The 20,940-nt window shown below is 44.8% G+C and overlaps 3 protein-coding genes across 3 annotated transcripts; 1 reads left to right on the top strand and 2 right to left on the bottom strand.

Annotated features, from left to right (window-relative positions):
• Positions 1–41: 41 nt before the first annotated feature.
• Positions 42–4,012, bottom strand: LOC133146406 (tigger transposable element-derived protein 1-like). The gene is made up of 3 exons (XM_061270142.1): positions 752–4,012; positions 561–629; positions 42–470 (listed from the first exon to the last, which is right to left on the bottom strand). The coding sequence occupies exon 1, from the start codon at positions 2,882–2,884 to the stop codon at positions 1,058–1,060; it is 1,827 nt and encodes a 608-aa protein (XP_061126126.1). The 5' UTR covers positions 2,885–4,012; the 3' UTR covers positions 42–470; positions 561–629; positions 752–1,057.
• Positions 4,013–5,403: 1,391 nt separating this feature from the next.
• Positions 5,404–14,429, top strand: trdn (triadin). Its single transcript, XM_061270153.1, is given in 27 exon segments — positions 5,404–5,581; positions 5,655–5,876; positions 6,722–6,847; positions 6,929–6,955; positions 7,034–7,060; positions 7,148–7,476; positions 7,519–7,611; positions 7,771–8,770; positions 8,837–8,899; positions 8,987–9,028; positions 9,122–9,190; positions 9,264–9,302; positions 9,406–9,465; positions 9,547–9,600; positions 9,677–9,724; positions 9,781–10,176; positions 10,239–10,319; positions 10,384–10,419; positions 10,519–10,566; positions 10,749–10,790; positions 10,868–10,918; positions 10,997–11,047; positions 11,118–11,243; positions 11,314–11,340; positions 11,415–11,444; positions 12,447–12,485; positions 12,628–14,429. Coding segments are annotated over 27 exon segments (3,426 nt in total). The 5' UTR covers positions 5,404–5,418; the 3' UTR covers positions 12,765–14,429.
• On the bottom strand, positions 13,039–20,069 carry clvs2 (clavesin 2). The gene is made up of 7 exons (XM_061270154.1): positions 19,632–20,069; positions 19,392–19,566; positions 17,537–17,647; positions 17,226–17,470; positions 16,268–17,156; positions 16,116–16,201; positions 13,039–13,114 (listed from the first exon to the last, which is right to left on the bottom strand). Exons 1-5 carry the CDS (start codon positions 20,018–20,020, stop codon positions 17,063–17,065), a joined length of 1,014 nt encoding a protein of 337 aa, XP_061126138.1. The 5' UTR covers positions 20,021–20,069; the 3' UTR covers positions 13,039–13,114; positions 16,116–16,201; positions 16,268–17,062.
• Between the last annotated feature and the right edge of the window lie 871 nt (positions 20,070–20,940).

Raw genomic sequence — 20,940 nt, 5'->3', positions numbered from 1 at the left:
TATATATATATATATAAAAGAAAAAAGAGAATTCCTGTAGATCACAGTTTGGAGATTTCTTTTTTTTTAATTTTTCATGAGAAATACAGTAAAGGCCTTTCCCAATTTCCTTTAGATTTTGTAGCAGTTATCAAAAAGGTACCGTTGTCCATACTTGGCACTGTTTTGAGTAACTTTCTTAACTGTCATACAAGTGTAAAAAGAAGCTACACACTTTTCATGTGAAGACACTCTTAAAAAACAGTAGTAGTGATATGTAGTCTTAAAACGCTAAAGTACTCAACATCACTATAGGGAGGACTACTGCGAATATTACAACTATCAATTATAACTTAAGTTCGAGGTTTATTGTGCTATTTTCAAAGCATTTAAATTCCGATGTGCCAGCACCACAAAGTGGCCATGTTGTGTATAAAAATGAGTTGTGTTGAAGATGTTGCTCGTTGCAGGTACAGGTCCCAGGTTAGCTCCTGCAAAACACAAGACATGTGATACGGCAGAAAAGAATGAATGGAACCATCTCCAACACAGCTCCTATTTTAAAGACCACGTGAACATACACGAGTGTGAAGCATTGCCGGATGTTAGGACCTCTCGCCGGGTCCGATCCACTGTTAGCTTCTTCAAGTCTGCAAAAACATTAAGTGAGTCAATCAGTCTACCTCTAGTGGGATGTAAATAATCACCGAATTAAATACTTGAATAATTTTTGAAAACCGCAGATATAATGATAATAATTCAAAACAATTACCTGACGTTCCAAGTCTGGTCTGCTTCTGAGGAGGGATCCCTGCCAGTTCTCAAAGTTGGATTCGGGTCCCCATCCCCACTGTTAACATGCGTAAGAACAAAGTGTCCTGCACTGTCTACACAGGAACCAAGACCACTGGTTGATCTCAGTGGCCCGACCAGATGCTCTCTGACCTTTCAATTACTGCCACTTTTAAAAAAAATGCACATTTGAATTCCTGTTAGAGAGGAAATTATATTCTTAACAGCCATGTGAGTGACAGACATGATAATGATGATTATGATGGAGGAGTGGAGAGAACAGATGTCACTCGGCAGAAGGCGTGTCCTCTTCTGTGAAGACTTGACCCAAGTTGCCTTCCAGCGTACAGTCCTTCCTTCCTCTCTTGACTCCACTGATCGACGCTTGAAGCTCACCACTGTTGCTGCTGCTCTCGCAATTGGCTTCTTCCTTGGAGAAGATGCTGTCCAAAGCCGCCTGCCTCTTGCGACTTTTCAGGATGGCCCGGAAGTGCTCCACCACGTTTCCGTCAAACAGGTTGATGTTCTTTTTCACCACGGTGACGCTAGGGTGCCACTTGGCCACCAGACTCTGCGTCTTGGCCCAGTAGCCCAGCAGCTCCTTGATTTCCGCTGTGGGAATGTTGTCATTCCAACCCGCGTCTTCCCCGGAGGAGGAGGCGTCCTCGGGAATGTCTTGCTGCTGAATGTCCTGGAGGTGGTCGTTGGAGAGCACCAGGGTGTGCTCTTCAACCAGCTCCTCCACGTCGTCGCTGTCGACTTCCAGGCCCATGAACTTGCCCAGGGAGACAATCTCATCCACCACGTCAGTTTCCAGAGCAGGATCAGGCTCAAAGGCTTCAAAGAACCTGGGCATCGTGGAGGCCGGCCACAGCTTCCTCCAGGACGACTGCACCATCCTCTTGGTGACTTGCTGCCAGGCTTTTTCCAGGACAGTCAAGCAGTGGAGGATGTTGAAGTGGTCCTTCCAAAACTCTCTCAAGGTAAGGTTGGTCTCCATGGTCACCTCAAAGCACCGTTGGAAAAGTGCCTTGGTGTAGAGTTTCTTGAAGTTGGAGATGAGTTGCTGGTCCATGGGCTGCAGAAGCGGTGCGGTGTTAGGCGGCAAAAACCTGACCGCGATGAAGTCGTGCTCACTGCTCCAGTCTTCTCCCAACCCTGTCGGCTGAGCCAGTGAGGCGTCCAGGACCAGAAGGGCTTTGAGTGGAAGATTTTTCTCTGTCAGGTATTCCGCCACGCTGGGAGCAAACACCTCCTGGAACCACTCAGTAAAAAACTGTCGAGTGACCAGCGCTTTGGGATTGGACCTCCACATGACGCTCAGCTTGCTTTTCTGCACATTGTTCTTTTTAAAGGCTCTCGGGGTTTCCGAGTGGTACACCAGCAGAGGTTTGACTTTACAGTCTCCGCTCGCATTAGCACAGAGCAGCAAAGTCAGCCTGTCTTTCATGGGCTTGTGTCCTGGGAGGCTCTTTTCTTCTCGCGTGAGGTACGTCCTCTTGGGCATTTTCTTCCAAAAGAGTCCAGTCTCGTCACAGTTGAACACTTGCTGGGGTAGAAAGCCCCCGCTCCTGACAAACGCCTGAAAGCCCTCCACAAATTTCTTGGCCCCTTCCTTATCGGCACGAAGGGTGTCCTTCTTTCGGACCACGTAGCGGATCCCGCTTCTCTTTTTGAAGTTTTCAAACCAACCTCTGCTTGCCTTGAAGTCATCCGGGCTGTCCCCAGGGCTGTCGCGAGTCAGATCGCTGTACAGCTGCCGTGCACGCTCGCAAATGATAGGCTCCGACACCTTTTCACCCCTCGCCTGCCTCTCTGTGACCCACTGCAGCAGAAGCTTTTCCACATCTTCCATCGGATAATGCCTCCTACTTGTAAGTGTTTTTACTCCTTTTGCCACATCGGCGGCTTTGATGGCTTCTTTCTTTTTCAATATGGTGGATATGGTGGACTTGGCCATGTTGTACTGAGTAGCCAGGTCAGACACCCGTGTCCCACTTTCAAATTTGGCAATAAGTTCTTTTTTTAGTTCTATGGTCCTCATTACGTTTGTTCTCTTTGGTTTATTACGAACAGAAGTCTTTTGGGGTGGCATTTTAAACAAGCTATCCATCACAACTTAATTATTAGAGGGGAGGAAAAAAGTTGTTTACACCACTTCTGCGTTAAAATGACGTCAGCTCCGGGAGCTTTACGATTGGCTGTTCCGAAAAGTAAGATGGACGCCTCCGTGCTTAGTAAACACAATTAATAACTATGCACATGCTTTCGAATAGTAATCACTTTAATATTCTGTATTTAACTGGGCGAAGAGCAACCTAACGAATAACATGGGCTTGTTTTTACTCGTTAGTACTCCCCTACCCCCAGACGTAAACAAATAACACATATAATGCATTAGTTAAGGATAGACCCATGCGTTCGACATTTAATGGCTCCAACATTCATTTACTTAACAGTGCGCAAGGCAATTTTTATGTGGTGCCAGCAAACGAGCCACGGAAATTTAACAGTCTGGAGCAAAATCACGCAACTTAAAATACACATTTACGTGTCTATAACTAGCACGAGACTCAAAGGGCATCTATCTTGATGAACGGATGCTTTGGGTTACCCACTGTTAGCATTTTGCGTAATAAACAACATGCTAATGATCGCTTTTGTGTAAATATTATTCACATCGATGCTGTGCTGCCTTAACGGGCTACATTAACTTACGTTCATAAGGCCACCGAGTTCCACTAATGGTAACAAAATGCATTATAGTACTGCGTCCCACCATCTCATTTCCTGCAGCAAGAAAGGATAACTTCTAGCGCAGATGAACAAATATGACCTGTCATGATTATAATAACACAACAAATCTTCATTGTTGTAGGACGCTGGGTTTTTTTTTCTTCGTGTGTGTCTCTTGCTTACTCCAACAGTGCATTACAAATCCAGTTTCGGAACATTACCGCCACCTAACGGATAAGGTGTGTATCGCAAGGGCTTCTGTATTACATTAATCATTCCTCCCATTACTTCATGTTCAGTTTTATATTTCAAAATATTACATTTTTTTTACATGCACTTGAAAATTAAACAGAGGTTAAACTTTTTGACCGTTGAAGAAAAAAACACAACGCTGCAAAAAATACCACAATGTGAATAGCAGTGATATTAATATAGTTATTTTTCACTATGCATGTATTAATACATCTATATAAGCTCAACTGATGACAGCTCGTGGAAGAAGGGTGTGTGTGTGTGTGTGTGGGGGGGGGGGGGGGGTTGTGAGTGAACCGGTGGGGCGGTTAAGGTCACGCCGCAGGCCTAAAAAGGCGAAGGCGAATGGCAGCTGCTCTAAGAATAACTCAGCCGCCACACAACCATGACATCAATGTGCACCGGTGCAGGCTGAAAAGTTTCACCAGGCAAACCGGATCGAATGCACATGTGAATGAATCGGGTTCAGAACCGGAGTCAAGCCACGTAAAGTTGTAACGGCAGCTGGAGGGGACAAGGTGACGTCTCTGTCTCACCCTGATCTAAATCTGTCGGCCCGGAGTGGGGGGCGGGCAGTCAGCCTCGCACTTCGAGCACCCTCGACTTGGTTTCCTCCGTCTGTCCCCCCCCTTTGGACCCCCAACCAGCCGGACCACCGGGCTTTACCTTTTGCAAGGATTCAAAGTGTTTGTCGATGATTTTTGAATTTTTTAAAAAATAATCTTTCGGTCACTTTGGGATTATCGATTGCACCGTCGAGAAGGATCCGTATTTTGTTTTCATGGCAACGGACTCTGCGTCCGACACTTTGAATGTACAGCAATGACTGAAGCAGAAGGTAAAAAGTTGGCTGCTCCTGTACATGTTTGTGTGTGTGAAGGGTAGTTAGCATGGACGTGGCTAAAAATATTCTGCTCCTCTCATGTATCATCTATTTGCAATGCTGCCATGCTGGTGTGTAGCAGGACCATTGCACATTAACACTGACACATTTCATCGATTGGCATCGATGAATGTGACGTCGAATCGATTGTGTCTCTGAAAGTCTTTTGTTGAGGTGATCGGTTCGATTTCTTGTGGTGATGTGCTTTCTATGATTGTGTTTTTAATTATCGTTTAGTGCACATTGGTGTCTTTGGTGTTTTTATTTGTGGCTCTGACGTATCTGCCAACTCTGATGATGTTTTCGAATTATTTCTATGTATCGTTGACTATACAGGTAAGGCAACCCCAGTTCCGCTATTCCATTTTCACACAGGTGGTATCCTGCGTCTGATGCTAGTCAGAAAACATTTAGCCAACTAGTGGCCTGGCATGCACATTACACTAGAAGACATTTTCTACGGCCCGCTTATTAATAAGGAGATGTTCTGATTTTGTAGACTTGTGAGGAGATGAGACAAGTCAGGGAAGCAGAGAAGAATGAAAATAGCTGCTGGCCTTAAAAGGACGATTCCAGCATGGCTGAATAAACACGCCGGGGAAGGACAAAGAATGATTGAAGGGTCAGGTTGAGAGGTTGGAGGGGTTGAAACTTTAAAAAAATGTCTGGAAACACTATACACAATGTCAGGGGGGGGGGGGCTTATTCTTACTGCTGACATTTGTAGTGACAAGCAAACATGACCGCTGAGATGAAACTCCCACAAGTGTCAAAGGATGATGCTTAAAGCTTCAGGATGGTTTCAAGTGTTGCGTTGTCCTACGTGGTGTGTGTGCGTGTTTTGTCGAGTGCCGCTAAGCCTTGTGAGTCAGCAATAGCGACGCCAACGCGAGCTGAGCAAAGTCAACAGGTGGCCGGGGAGATCGGCTAACGGTCTCGGCCCGCTCGCCAGCCCGACGTAAACGATCGAGGAGTGTTGTGGATGCGCGTTTACCTGCGGTTGGATGTTTCTCCTCAGTGAGGTCGTCCAGCAGCACCACCACGATGGTCATTGACGGCAAGAGCGGCGACGCCGGCTCGCCGCCCGACGGCGCGTCAAAGCGAACTTTCGCCGATGACATTTACTCGACATTCAGCTCACCGCTGGCGTGGATCCTCGTGCTGGCGCTCGTGGTCACGTGGTTGTGCGTTTTTGTCATCATGTTTGACCTGGCGGATTACAAAACCATTTCAGGTGAGCCCTTATATTTATTTACATTCTGTGTGAAACTAAACTCGTGATCTTACTTCCCGCGTGTCTTTATCGATTTGATCAATTCGAGTTGATGAGTCAGGACGACTTTCACATTCTGTTTTCCCATCACCAGCATGAACACAGCCACTAGAGCTCTTTTTTCTTTTTCTTGTTTCTTCTACTTCCTGCAAGCAGGTTCTGGCGCCAGGAAGGTTTTTAAAGACTCAGAGCGTCGAGGCAAGAAGACCCTCCCCGCTGACTAACCCCCTCTTCACGCAGACCCCCTCCCACTAACCTCCTTGAGTGTGGCCCTATAGCTATTATTTGTGTCTAAAGCCTTTGAGATATGCAGTAGTGATTCTCGAGTGTTCAAATGTGCTAAAAAAGATTTTTTTAATTTTTTTTTATCATATTTGAACTTCAGGTGAGCTTGAAAAGACAAATCGAGCTCCTCTGAACACAGTTTGGCATTTTGTTGGTAGAATGCGGTTGAAAATGGTAGCAAGTGGGGGGGGGGGGCTAAGACACTCGCTGGCCATTTTATTAAGTACACCTGCACTGTCAAATGGTAAGCATTTGGGATATTTGGAATCTCTTAGTTAAATAAGATGAGCAGCTTTTTTTGGTATTGATCTCATTCGATAGTGTACCTAATAGAGTGACCAGCGAGTATGGTAGTATTCAAATGAGCACGTTCAACCTGGCCTGTTGTGCTTTTATGAATGTCTTACTGTGGGAATAGTCTCAATTTAATACATAGTAAATTATAAAAAGGGAAGTTTACTAAAAAAGTAGTTTGTCTTTGAGCCTGTCAATCAAATACTTACAAGACGTTTCCCTGGCAGGAGGCCTCGGCAGGATGAGCTCGGACCCGGCTAAGGCCGTCAACGACATGGTGGAGAGGTCCACCAACACGGTCCATGCCATGTTGAAGTTTGCCGCCAGCTTAGTTGCGCCAGATGAAGACGATGGTAATACTTTGATGGAGTTTGTCTGTTCGTCTCTATCCTTCTGGTGATGGGACTCAACGTTATTTGCTGCTTCTTCTTTAGGAAATCTCTATGCTGTGAGGAAAAAAGGTGAGTGTAAACATCACACGAGAGAAGAAAAGGTAACGGCTAACAGTTCTGTGATTTTATTTGTCGTCTGTATTCCAGGGGAGTTCCTGCCATCTCGAAGTAAAGGTGCGTGCTTGTTAAATGCTTTTGTATTTTAAAGTTGCATTGCCCTGCCATTTAATTGCTGACGAATTGTCTCCATGTTTGTTGAAGTCACCAAGATGCAAGTGAAGAAGTCACGGCCGGCAGTTGAAGAGGTCCACCAGGATGAGGAAGAGGAGGAAGAGGAGGATGAGGGGTATGAGGAGGACTATGAGGAAGACGACAAGGAAGAGGGTGCTGAAGATGGAGCTGGTGTGGATGAAGAGGAGGAGGAAGAAGAGGAGGAGGAGGAGGAGTTGAAGGAAGAAGAGGCGGGCACTGAAGATGGAGCTGGTGTGGATGGAGAGGAGGAAGAAGAGGAGGAAGAAGAGGAGGAGGAGGAGGAGGAGGAGGAGGAGGAGGAGGAGGAGGAGGAGGAGAAGGAGAAGGAGGAGGAGGAGGTGGCAGGCTCTGAAGATGGAGCTGGTGTGGATGGAGAGAAGGAGGAGGAGGAGGAAGAAGAGGCGGGCACTGAAGATGGAGCTGGTGTGGATGGAGAGGAGGAAGAAGAGGAGGAGGAGGAGGAGGAGGAGGAGGTGGCAGGCTCTGAAGATGGAGCTGGTGTGGATGGAGAGGAGGAGGAGGAGGCAGCTGCTGGGGAAGATAAGGAAGACGAGGGCACTGAAGAAGATGGAGCTGGTGTGGATGAAGAGGAGGAAGGTGTGGTCGATGAAGGAGTTGATGAGGGAGATGAGGCAGCTGAGGATGAGGTAAGGGAGGAGGATGAGGACGATGCAGTGGAGGAAGTTGACGCTGATGAGGAGGAGGACGATGGAGCAGAAGCCACTGTAGAAGGGGAGGTGAAGGAGGAGGAAGATGAGGAGCAGGAAGTCACTGCTACTGCTGAAGATGAAACCTTCGAACCTCACACTGAAGATGAAGAGGAGGAGGCTGCTCAGGATGAAGATGAGGCCGCCACACCTGAGACTGATGACGATGAAGAGGAGCAAGCGGCTGCTGAGGGTGAAGAAGACGAGGCCTCCAAACCTGAGAGTGATGAAGCTGCCGAAGAGGTGGCGGAGGCATTTGCTGATGAGGAAGATGAGGCCACACCTGAGCTTGGTGAAGATGACGACGAAGGGGAACATGCAGCTGATGAAGATAAGGAGGATGGCGATGAAGATATAACAAGGGACGAAGACGACGATGCCTTCGCTGACACAGATCTTGCGCTCCCTCTCAGTGAGGAAGATAAAGAAGACCTTCATCTTGCTCTTGACGCTGATGAAGATGACGAAGAGGAAGAAGAGAGCCAGGAAGATGAAGGCGTTACTTCTGTCGCGTCATTGACTGACGACGACGATGAGGAAGACCTCGCCCACGACGATGTCACAGACGATGATGAGGAAGATGAAGACATAGCGCTACCTCCCTCGGATGAAGACGATGATGAAGATGTGGGCTTACCACCATTCACCTTGGGTGAGGAAGATGAGCCTGCGCTTGACCTTAAGGATGACATCCAGTTGGCGCCTCATCAGGATGAAGATGAGGACGATGAGGAGGATGACTTGCAGTCAGGTATAGTGGATGATAGCGTCCACTTCATCCATCTATGCATCTATCCATACTTTTTGTTTTGCTCTCTTCCCTTCCTGACCGCTCCACACGTGGCTGTAGATGACATCAGTCCCGAAAAAGCAGAGGATGACGAAGAGGATAAGGTGACAAAGGCCGAAGCTGAAGTGCCGGCAGGTCAGTGAGGAAACGTGACGACAATTTTGATGGCTTCGATTGGAACTAAATAATTACCGGTTGCAGTGTGTCCCTGTGCAAGTTCTGCAAAGACGCGAGTGTCTGCCGTGAGAAGCGCCAAGAAGAAAGGTTGGTCCACACAGAAAAAGTCCATAACACACTTTGGAGTTCCAGTTAAGAACCGGAAGATTATGTTTCTATTTCTTTCATGTGAAGAATCTAAAGCGATGAAGGTCACAGAAAAAACCAGAAGAACAGGTAAGAGTTTATATGTGGGTGATGCCACTTACATTGGACTTTTGTTGTTTTGATGTTGAGGAGATGCAAATAATGCACGTGTCGGCCGCCCAGCACTTCCCAGGACTGCCAGTCTGGAGCCAAAAATGAGACGGATCAGGAGGATTCCGACGCTTCTCAAAAGTACGTGGAGATGAGGTGAAGATCGCAGCTTACGTGTGCTGCTCTGATTCCATTTGTTCTCTTTGCCCTAAAGAAGCCAAGAAAGAAGAAAAGAGCAAGAAGCCCAAAACAGGTAAGCCAATCATAGATCCAATTCAAGTAGATCGGACTGAAACTAATCAAACAGTGTCATATAGATCCTAAATTAGGTTAAAAAATGTTTGTGTGTTTATTAGTAGCACCTGCTGAGAAGGAAAGTCCAAAACCAGCACAAGTACCCGAACCAGTGCAAGACGGTACGTTGGCACCTCTTACATTGTTCAATTTTTTTATACATACTGTACGCTTTATTAAAAATGTGGTTGTATTGCTTCCAGTCGGTCCTTGCAGACCGGCACCAGTTTACTGCCCGTCTCCTCCGGGCTGGTACGGTGAGTGTTCAACAACTGGACTTCTCCCAACCGGATCTCTGTTCCCTTCACCTGCATTTGTTTTTGTTCCTCGCAGTTCATCAGATCGTGACCGACACTCCGTACCCGCCTCCAACCGCCTCAGGTAGCCTACTGGACTTCCACTTCCTGTGCACCACAGTATTCATCTTATCTTTACAGGTTCCGCTGCTCCGGTTCTGACCACTCATCCCACCCACCCTCCGCCACTTTACCAACCCCACCCGATGATGCCGCCACTCTACCCCCACTACTATGCTCAGCCTATGCCACCGGTCATGCAGCCATTACCAGAACCAGTCCAACCAGCAGAAACAGTCCAGCCAGTCCAACCAGCAGAATCAGTCCAACCAGCAGAACCAGTCCAACCAGCAGAACCAGTCCAGCCTGTGCAACCAGCAGAACCAGTCCAGCCTGTCCAACCAGCAGAACCAGTCCAGCCTGTCCAACCAGTACAAGCAGAACCGGTACTGCCAGTTGAACCGGTCCAGGCGGTCGAAACCGTCCCATTAGAAGCCACAGAACAAGCATCTCCCACTGAGCCCAAAGTCGAGAAAGGTGAGGAACACTCGTACGGGTTCCAAGCTGTAATCGAAACTGACAAGCAGATGAATATTCAGTCGGCGTGAAAGCAGAGGAAGCAGAACCAGACGTAAAAGCAGAGAATGTCAAAGACGCGATGGGATCGTCTGCAAAGAAAGGTTCTTGTCATTTTATAGTTATCATTTTCAACGTTCCACCGTATTAATGATGTATTTATTCCAGAAGCCAAGAAGAAAAAGACGACTGAGGATCACAAAGGTACTTTGCATTCTCTCCCCACCTAACATTTGTTCATGCTTTGCCGCCACTTCATTAGGTACACGTCTAACCATTTCCATTGCTTATTTTCGATTGAAGATGACGGGCTCAAAAGAGACAAAACCAAAGCTGGCTCTACAAAGACAGGTTGATAACGGAAGATACTTACAAAAGTACCGGGCTATTTTTACAGAACTGGATAGCAATTTTGAAATATGACATTTCATTTTAATCCACTGATGGATTAAATGAATGTTGGCTATGATTAGGTCGATTAGGAAAAAAAATGTAAAAAAGTGTCTTGATTATGTTTTTGTTTTTACATTAAGCTGTAAAACCACAAAAAAGTGCTGCAGCTCTTCCAAAGAGAGGTAACTGTTTTTGAAGATGGTTGCTGTGGTGACAATGTTATTTTTTTTAATCATCAGGATTTTGTTTTCTTCATTAGATGCTGCAGTGGCAAGACGGAAGAGAAGCTCCACATCTGCCTCAAAGACAGGTGACTCATTGCCTGTCGGTTTTGTGATTTGATATTGTCACGGCAACAGATTTCTTTTGGGGGGTGGGTCATTCTCAGATGCTGTCAAGAGCAAAACAAGGACTTCTTGTTCCTCTGCAGCCAAAAAAGGTAAAAAAAATAATTGTATTTGAGACAGTTGGATGGTGCCTGCCCCTCATTTTAAAATTTGGCTTAGTAGAAGGTCCAATTCCAAGTCCTAAGGCAGCGGAATCGTCACCGCAGTCCACCAAGCTGAGGGTGGGACTGCCGGACACGATGAGGAAGACAAATGTGACTGACAAGCCTGACAAATCGTCGCAAACAAGTGAGGGAGACAAAATGGCTGCTTGCATGTTGTCTTTTGATTGACACGTATGCTTTCTCTTTCTCTTCAGCCAAGACAAGAACAACATTACTGAAAAGTAAGATTGATAACTTTAGGTGTACGCTTAATGGTTTGTTCATTTAATTAAAAAACAAACAAACTCAATTTCAGGCAAAAAAGACAAGGAACCTTCGCAAGCCAGTAAGTACGGAAGCCTCTACTTTTAAGTGTGTGACCAGCGAGTTTTTTTTTTTTATTGCGATTGTGATTTAATGTAAAATTATTTTTACAAGGTCCTCTTTCCATCTATTTTGTTTAAAAAAAACAAATCTGTATTACTATAAACAATATCGGAATTCCATTAGTGGTTCGGCCCTGGTGGAAAGTAAGCTAAAGTTGCGCAAATAAATTGTCCTTCCGGCTAATATTAATTAATGATCTGTAAATAACTATCAATCAGTGCAACTGCTAACACGACAGCTTTTTTTTTGCTTTTTCCTCTCTAATACACAAAGGTGTTTGTTTTCAAAAAAACTAAAAGTGTTTTAATGCTTGTTGTCATCAGAGGGAGGAAAAAGAGCTTCCTATAGAGCCTGAGGTATTTGTTTTGTGTCTAATTGTCTTTTTCTTTTCTTATCATCAGCACAATATGAAGATGAGCTTTAACAATCTGACTTATTTGAGCAAAATAACACTCCCAAATGTATTTTCTTCTTCTTTAGTAGCAACGTTTCTTCTACCCAAGTGTTTTCCCCACTTTCTTTTACCATACAGTCCCTTTTCATAAAAGAACCTCCAAGGCTGAGGTGGGCAAACTTTTAGGGTTAAAGGGTCACGTTTGATTTTTAGATCTGGGTCATTTGTGGTGAGGATAGGAGGTTGAAAAATTTAATGAAAACTTTCAGAAATGTGTCAAAATGAAGAAAACACTTTAAGTGAGTAATTCCTGTTGACGGTACAAAAAAAAACAGTTTTTTTGGGACAAAAAATGATCAGTTTGTTTTAAAAAATCAAATGTAGCTTCCCCGAGTCCCAAGGTTTGCCGTTGTATTTGCACTAATCTAACCCTACTTTACACTTTGACCTTCAAACCTTTGCAGCATGCTGAAACTACAACACCCCCCCACCCACATCTTTGTCCTGACTTCTTCTTAGCATTTAGCATAGTAGCTCAATCTGTTGTATTGTGTGTGCCTCTCGTAGAAAAGTCAAAAGGTGAAAGTGAAGAAAAGAAGAAACCAGGTTAGTATAAGTTTAATACATACGATGAACCACTGCATAGTTTTGGGGGGTTGCCACTAGAGGGCAGTGTAAGCCCACAAGAAAAGTAGGTTCTGCAGCACCTAGTGTCTGTTTTCTCCTTTCCTAAACTTTGTTTTGACAGGTCAAAGATACTTCCAGTGTGTTTACGTACCCGGCAAAAATGCGCAGTATCCCCTGCGACCGTTCAGCCCAGCCATGCCAGCCACACTCAAGTCCCTACTCCAGCAGCAGAGGGCAGCCAAAACATCAGGGCAGTAGGGGGCAGCTTCCATCACACCCTACCAGGAAGGACTCGTTTCTGTTTGGTGCAACAAGGACAGAAACATTTTTTTTTACCGACAAGGCTGAGCTCCTGAGGTCGCTCATTCAGACTAACAAAAAACTAACTGCCCAAAAAATAGTTTACAGCTTCCACATTTCCACGGTACATTTATTAAAATGAAAATAAATTAATTAAAAAAAAAATCACTGGTGACAAATGTTATGTGACAAAAGTTATTTTGGAAAACAATAATCTTTAAAGCATACATACAAAATACTTGTTGGAGAGGTTTTTCTTTAACTGCAGCACCATCTGCTGGATCTGATGGGGCACTGCACCAATTGCCCTGAAACTAAATTTTGTTCACTTTTTTTCGTCATTTCATAAGTATGCGTGTAAATGTTAGCGGGAGGAGCCCCACCTCTTTCCACACCTGCACCCCCTGCTTCTGAACACACACTAACAAAGCTAATGCTAGCTAGCCTTAAATACTTGACATGGTTATGCTCTAATATTCATTAAAGAGGTTAGATCTTAACAATTAGCTAAAATGTTAGCTTAGCCAATTTTCAGTTATCTGAGGTTCAAGTGAAATAGTAGCATTACTCATATTAGCATCCTGCGTTCAGAGACAGGAAGTGTGCATTAGCGCGACCAACTCCGGAAACCGATCGTTTGTCAGTCGAGGCCATCGGTGACCTAATTTATTTCGACTAAACGTCAAAGCGACGCGTGTGGCCATGTTGTCTACAAACCTAGCATGAAGCAACACGCACGTTGGCTATCGATGTCTTACTTGATGACGAAAGAAAGAAAGAGTCTTTGCACCTGACTCCACCCTGACATAAGATCGGGGTTAAAAGAAAACATTCATTGACCTCTTTGTGTTATCCCTTAGCATACGTTAGCATATGTTGCTGCGGCTGTTGCTATGATTGCACAAGGTCCAAGTCATGTAGTGCATAGCTGAACTAGCCTCAACTTTATGAGTCTTAACGTGCATGGACTTGATGACAAAAGACTTGACAATTCAAATTCATCTATTTGTTAGCATCGTTTATCATCGAACTCTACTACAGCAACGTGAGTTTGGTAAATGTAACGAAAGGGTTTTGATTGTATTTACATTAGAGTTTAGCATTAGCCTCAGCTAAATAAACGCTTCATGCTAGTCATTGCATTTGTATTCTTGTCTTTTGAGTTAGCATGTAGCTAACAAGCATGAACTAACCACTCAGCTAGCCACTAGCTAACGAGCAAGATTTGTAGTTGTGCTGCTTCATTTTATTTTTAGGTCACAAGTAGTTGTGTGAATTTGAGGGCTGTCCTATCAGCATGGTTCCACAGTTGATAAATGTTAATAATGAGAATTATTATTAATAATAATAATGGAGCGTGTGGTGTGTGAATTCAGATGTGAATACTTTTTGTTTTTATTAAATTTCAAGAGTTTGTATGAGTTTTGAGAGGAAGCAGCTTGTTGCACAAATTTATGTTCTGCAAATATCAATCACAATAATCATATTTCTGGAAGAAAGAGAAGAAACAAAGAGGCATTGAATGGTCAGATTACAAAATAAACTCTAACACTGCGGTTGTTTGTTCATCACTTGGTCACACACAGATAATTGAATATCTTAATAAAACCATAAGTGATGTGACGCATGTGAGTTGAATATTTTCTGAGTTATCACATTACTCACAAACAAATGACAATTATTGAATTATGAAATTTATGCACAGATGTGCAGTTTTACACTTTTTTCAACAGCTAGAATATTATTTAAAAAAACAACAGTGCTGTTACTGTTTTGATTAGCAATAGCGTTCTAATGAGCCGAATGTTTAAATGTCATTACTTAATTGAAATACAGTGATAGTAGTATTAAAAAAAAAAAATTGAATTAGAGTCAGTGTGTGACAAAGTGCGTCATCCTTTATTTGTACATGTCGGCAAAATGGAGGACATTTTTTCAACACAATCAAATGTGACGCTAACGTTACCTCACCGAACGTCGCTTTGCTTTGAGGCGAAATTATGTGTAGCTGCGAATGCAAATACCAACGGGTGTTTGTCTATACGTGCCCTGCGACTGGATAGGCTCCATTTGTGACCCCAGTGAGGACAAGAGAATGGACAAAATAAAGTGTCATTCTAAATCCTTAAAGTTTATAATTAAATAATTAAATAAATAAAGACATGTTTGTTGACTTTGGCTGAGCTAAACAAATGTCAGTGTAGAATATGTATAATAATAATAACACTTAAAGGCCGCATGCAGCGCTCACATCATCAATACAAAATCATATGACACACTGAAGAATAACTGCAATAGCTCATAATGAGATAAATATGATAGTTGGTCCCTGCCGACTACTTCATTAGGTACACTGTCAGGTGACATCCAATACAAAAATATTAACACTGACTTTGGATTGACAGAGAGCTAGTCAATGAACAATTTCCTCTTCATTATTATTGTTGATGTGCTTGTAAAACTACACTATGATACATTTCTAATATTTTTTTTTTCCCCGCACATGTCAATCACAAGTGAGCGTTATCTGTCAAGACCACTAAAAGTCAAGAGTGTGATATACGCTTTGCTAGTGTCCATTAACAATCACAATTACGTTTATTTTCGGTGCATATGGAAGACCTAAAAAAAAAAAGAAGTCAAATCAAATGACTACAGTTTTAGGCTAGGCTGGATTTCCCAACGCAATTGTTTTTGTTCTAAAGCAGCAGAGCGACCCATTTATGAAGGAAGAAGAACACGGCTTCCTACAACGCAGGATGTCACACATTCAAAACGCTTAACTATTCAAATAATCATCGTTACATTTCTTAAAACAAACGTTTGTGTCAAATACTGCACATAAATAAAAGTCAATGTGAGGTGATAGTGTTTTCATTTGTGATAATAGTGTGTTTTCCTGTCTTACTTTACATACATTATTAAATGTTTATTCCGGGGGAAAGTGAGCAAACAGTGATGAAACAAAAATGTGCAATTTCTAAAAAGCTCGACACTGAAATGTGAAACAAAAATGTGGGACAAATCAGCAGAATTTAAATAATATCCGTAAAATTGGAGCATATCTACACTGAATTGGGAATGTCAAAAATCTGAAACACTGACAAATGTAAAAATTGTTCTCGTTGTTTGGAATAATTTGATCAAATGTGACTATCGTAAAACACTGTTACTTAATATAGCATTCAAAGCGCGCTAAATGGTAGCCATAGCTAGCATGGCGCCATTTGAACTAGGTTTAGTTTGGAATAAAACCCAAAATAATGACAGCGTTTGCGACACTTTTAAAAAAAGGACTTGAGTACTCACATCGGCAATGACGATGAAACTGCTCCATTACAACTTTACATTCCCGTTTCAAAATGTCTCCTTTGGGAAAGTCGAAAATGTTCCACCTGCAAGAACATTGACGTACATCGATTACTTATTTTATTGTTACGAACCTGGTTAGGGGTAGTTACCGGTTAGCTGCGTTTTCTTCTTCTTTTGAATACTTAGTTGGCTTCACCCAGGTTATTTTGAAATAGTAAATTGTGAGTTTTTTGAGTTTTTTTGTCGGGTTTTCACGACTTTTAACCAACGCGGAAGTGATCAACAACGTGATCAGCCCGCGAAGCGCCTGAAAGCCAATCAGCGGCTGCCAAATCATAGTGACGCTCTGATTGGCGGAATCCGTAAATACGGACTTTACGGTAAATACGGTGGCCGCAAAAAAAAAAAAAAGCCGCAAAATGCTGGCAAAATGACTAAAGTACAAAAATTACCACGAATAAAAGCAAAATAACTGGAACCCAGAACCTGTGATGGAGGATTGCTGTATACAAAATTTAAGTGGAAGAAACTGGATGGATGGTATACAGTGACGCTCTTGTCACATATATGGGCCATGTGACATTTTGTTGTCATAAGAAATCCAAATAGAGGTTGCTGTTATGCGAGCTGTTTGTTGATCAGAAGCAAATCAAACATGATCATTCATTTCTTTTCATAAAGGGAGGTTTGCTGGTCTGTCTCCACGTCCATCTTGCTCCTCCAGAGCACTTGGGGGAAATCCTGGTACTAAGACGTCGGAAAAGCTTGCGTGCCATCACTCGCGTTGCCATCTGGGCACGGGAATCATTTGAAGACAATCACTCGGAAGAACCGAGTTTTGTGGACTCGGCACTTGACAAACACAGAAGTCGGAAGTGGCGTAAACCTCTCAGAGGAACTCCACACAGAGATGTTTCCAAGGATGGCTCCAAGTGGCTTTGTATTCAGTCCAGCGAGAGCAGCGGCTGCATGTTGTCCTCATCGCATTTGACCTTGTCAGGTCGCTTTAGTACGCCAGGTTCCACCACCGACTGGGACCTGGAAGGTTACAAACATGCTACCGTGTTAGCATTGGAGCATTAGCATTTTTGCACCAATCTGTCTCACCTCTTCATGGTTTTGGGCGAGAGGTCTACATCTTTGTGCAGGTCCTGGACAGAGAACGCGTAAGCCTCCGGTCCTCCGTCAGGTCCCGCGTCTGGTTCCCCGTCCTCGTCGTATGCGTGCTCCAGCAGGGTTCTGGCCCAGGTGCCCATGTCGTACGGTGGCATCATCCCGCCCAGTTCTGACGGCAGGATCTCCGGATGCAGCAGCTGGTGCAGGCTGGTCAGGTTGTTGCCGTGCATGAAGATCTACAACAACAGCCAAAACACATTTAAAAAAAACAAATAAAACAAATTTATTGACATATTACTGACCCGCTTCCTGGTCTTGTCCTTGAGGAAGGGCCTGATGACAGTGTAGAGAGCGTGGATGTACCAGGGCTGGTTCACAAAGTGGATTCCTCCAAAACGGGCCGGAAAACTGTCCTGTCCCAGGAGTGGCAAAAAGCAGCAGGGATTTAATGTTATAGTCTGACCCTTTACTAAAACATCACAAAAGGTGAAGTTCTTCTTCTTTATAATCCAAAACTGAGATGCTATGTCCATTTTTCTTCTTTTCACTCTGAACCAGAGAGGAATACACAACATTTCAACTACCCGGCCAGACGTCGCTGCTTCCTGTCATGTCTTGAATTAACTTCCAGTGCTGGTGGATTAGATTAAGAGATGTAATCTGGAGGTCAAGAGGAAGGTTCTATTTTCAGACCAAACAAAGATTAATATTAAGATCTGGTTGGAAATAAAAGAAGCGCACGGGTCGTCCTCAAGGATGCTGAGTCATCTGATGTGCAAACAGCTCACGGCAACATAAAGTGACTCGGGTGGTGCACCCCCCCCCAAAAAATACGGAAATTCATGAAAGTCGGCTCAACTCCCTCCAAATCCTAAAAGATGAGATACTTCCACTTGCAACCAGTCAGTCAGATTCTGTCAACAATCATTTGGATGTCTAAGGTCCAAAGGCCATTGGTGGTCTTTGAAAAATACGGCGTACATAAAAAATCTATTTCGGGATTTTTGCTGCAGGTCAGCGCAAATCTTGACGGGAACGGAAGGTGACAACATCCAGGCGAGTCTCTCCGCAAACACGAGCAGGTTAAGAACTTGCAAGATGAAGTCTCAACGCAGACGCGCTCGCCACCTTCGAGCCGTGAGAGAAAATCGGACATTTAATTCATTCGCTGCCGTGGGCGTTCTGCCGTTGACCCTTTCCATCCAACGGAAAAGAAACAAACATAAAAGTGGTGCACTTACTTTCATCTCAAAGCTATTCAGTAAAAAGCCAATGAATTTTTTTTTTTCCCTGCAGGCTGCACTTAAACTCACATCCCCAAAAATACTCTTATATTTTAATGCTGCAGGACATTTTCTGTCTATTTTCGGATGGACATTCTTGTCAGTTCATCCCGGAGAGTTTGTCCTGTTTTTTTTTTTTTGCTCCCGTAATGGTCATTCTGCAGCAGTGTGTCGCATCCGAGTAATGGCACGAGGCCACGTACTGACACCTTGCTGTCATCCTCATTATTTCTAGCACCGTTTGGAATCATCAATTATGATTTTGTTCAAGTTAAAAGGCTGCCGAGCCCTTGGCACAAACGGCAGCTGGTTATGCAAAGCTCATAAATGAAAGAGCAGTGGAGCGATGCATAAAACATCACACACACACACACACACACACACACACACACGCACGCACACGCTCAACAAAGGCGAGCCCATCTGGAAGAGAGGCCGGAGCAGACAGCCAGGCAGACGGGCCGGTTGCCATGGAAACGGCGGGAGGGTGGAACGTGTGTGACGGAGCGGGTGGAGTGACGATGTCGGGGTACAACAAAGCACTCAAGCATGTGAGCGCTTCCCCCCCATTTGTAGCTAATGCTAACCACTTTTTCTTCTTTTTAATCTTTACAAATTTATGAGAGGTAATGTGAATATTCCATAAAGGTTTCACTCCCATCCATTTTTTTTTAATCCTTTAACAACGTTGTAATCCCGCGGGATTATGACTGGATCGGGTCTGAGTCCTGCACACCTGCCGCGTTTTCCCGGAGGCTACATTACTCACGATAATTATTATCTCAACACAACTAGACAAGCGCGAGGACACAAAAAGTGAGAATAAGAGGCCACCGTGCTAACATTTGATTTCCGCTGGAACCCGCGGCCTCACCTGCAACCCTTCGATGGCGAGCCTGAGCATGCTGGGCGTGAGCTTGGAGGCTTGCTTGAAGGTGAAGTTGCTCCAATCAATGACCAGGATGAAGCCGTTCACCTGCAGCTCGGCGTCCTCGATCATGGACTCCAGAGACAGCAGGATGGACCTCAGAATGTCCACAAACGTGTACCTGGCAACATCATTAGTCATGTGATCACATCAACACGATGTCAGAAAGTTGTGGCTTTACGCTACCTGCTCTGGTCCCAGTTGGCCGCAAAGAGGAGCAGAATCTTCCGTCCGTGTCGGTCCAAGTTGGCCAGCACGCCGGGAAATCCGTCCTTAAGCGCCTGCTTGATCCCGGGGTCGGTGGCCTTCAGGTTCTTGAACATGTCCAGGTTCTGTTGTCTGTATTCAAAGTACTGGGCCAGGAGACGGAAGGCCTCAAAGTGGTTAAACTTCCTGGCCCGCAGGAACCTGAGAATGAAGGCGTCGTCCGTCCGCAGGAAGCCGATGTCCGGCCTCGTGATGATCATATCGCGCACCTCTTGGATGTCCTGGTGGAGCGTCTCGGGGTTTTCCTTCAACTCCGCTTTGGCCTTCTCGAGGGTGGCCGCCGACAGGCCGGCCTGCAGGTGGGTCATCTCGGCGGGAGCCACGTCCCAAGGTTCCCTCGCAGAGACTCTTCTTCTTCTGCTGGGCCTGCAAGTATAGCGTCAAAAAATGAAACACCTCAAGTCAGTTCAACACAGAACCTTGGCACTAAAATGCCACAAGGTGGCGACAAAGTACAAAATATTTGACTTTTTTTGCCTTAGCACAAAACAAGCTCTATTTCAAATAAATAGCAGAGCTTCCTTCAAAATTCACAATTAGGTGAAATTTGCGACTCTTTTTTGCACCATCTAGTGTTTTGTAGACCACCAGTAAGATCGATTCAAATTTGTTCTTTGACTCACGAGAAGCCGGTTCACAGCATGCGCGGCGGCTACAACCTAACAACCAACATTTCCAAGATGATGCTGCTGCTTCACGCCATCAGAACCGTGTGTGTGTGTGTGTGTGTGTGTGTGTGAGAGAGAAAGAAACAGAGATGACGGCATCACCTTCTCCCCCTCGGAGGAGGCCAAGCAAGCAATGCGGCACCAGGCTGCAGCACCTGCAACCAGCTACATCACCGACACCCTCATCTGTTCCATGGTATTGACGTCTCTCCTTCCCTCCTCCTCCTCCCTCCTCCTCCTCCGCTTCAAATCATCAAAGTTGTACGCTCCATTTGTACAGGTGGGTCCAGTATACTCCCGGGTTCTGTTGTGCAGAGGGGGGAGGCTTTAGGGTGGGGTGCGCAGCCGGGATTCGCGTCTGTGGGTCCGTGCTGCTGCCGTCTGTTTCGCCGCCAGAGTGAGTGACAACAATCTGGGCCGGAGGGGGGAGGAAGCGGCGGCGGCGGCGGCAGCGAAGGAGGAGGAGGATGGTGGTGGTGGAAGAAGGGAGGTGGTGGAGGAGAGGGAGGGAGCACGTGCAGGACAAAAGGAAGCAAATAATGAGAGGATGAAGATGAGGA

The sequence above is a fragment of the Syngnathus typhle genome, linkage group LG22 (assembly GCF_033458585.1).
Source record: "Syngnathus typhle isolate RoL2023-S1 ecotype Sweden linkage group LG22, RoL_Styp_1.0, whole genome shotgun sequence".
NCBI lineage: Eukaryota > Metazoa > Chordata > Actinopteri > Syngnathiformes > Syngnathidae > Syngnathus > Syngnathus typhle.
This window is presented reverse-complemented; position numbering and strand designations above follow the sequence as displayed.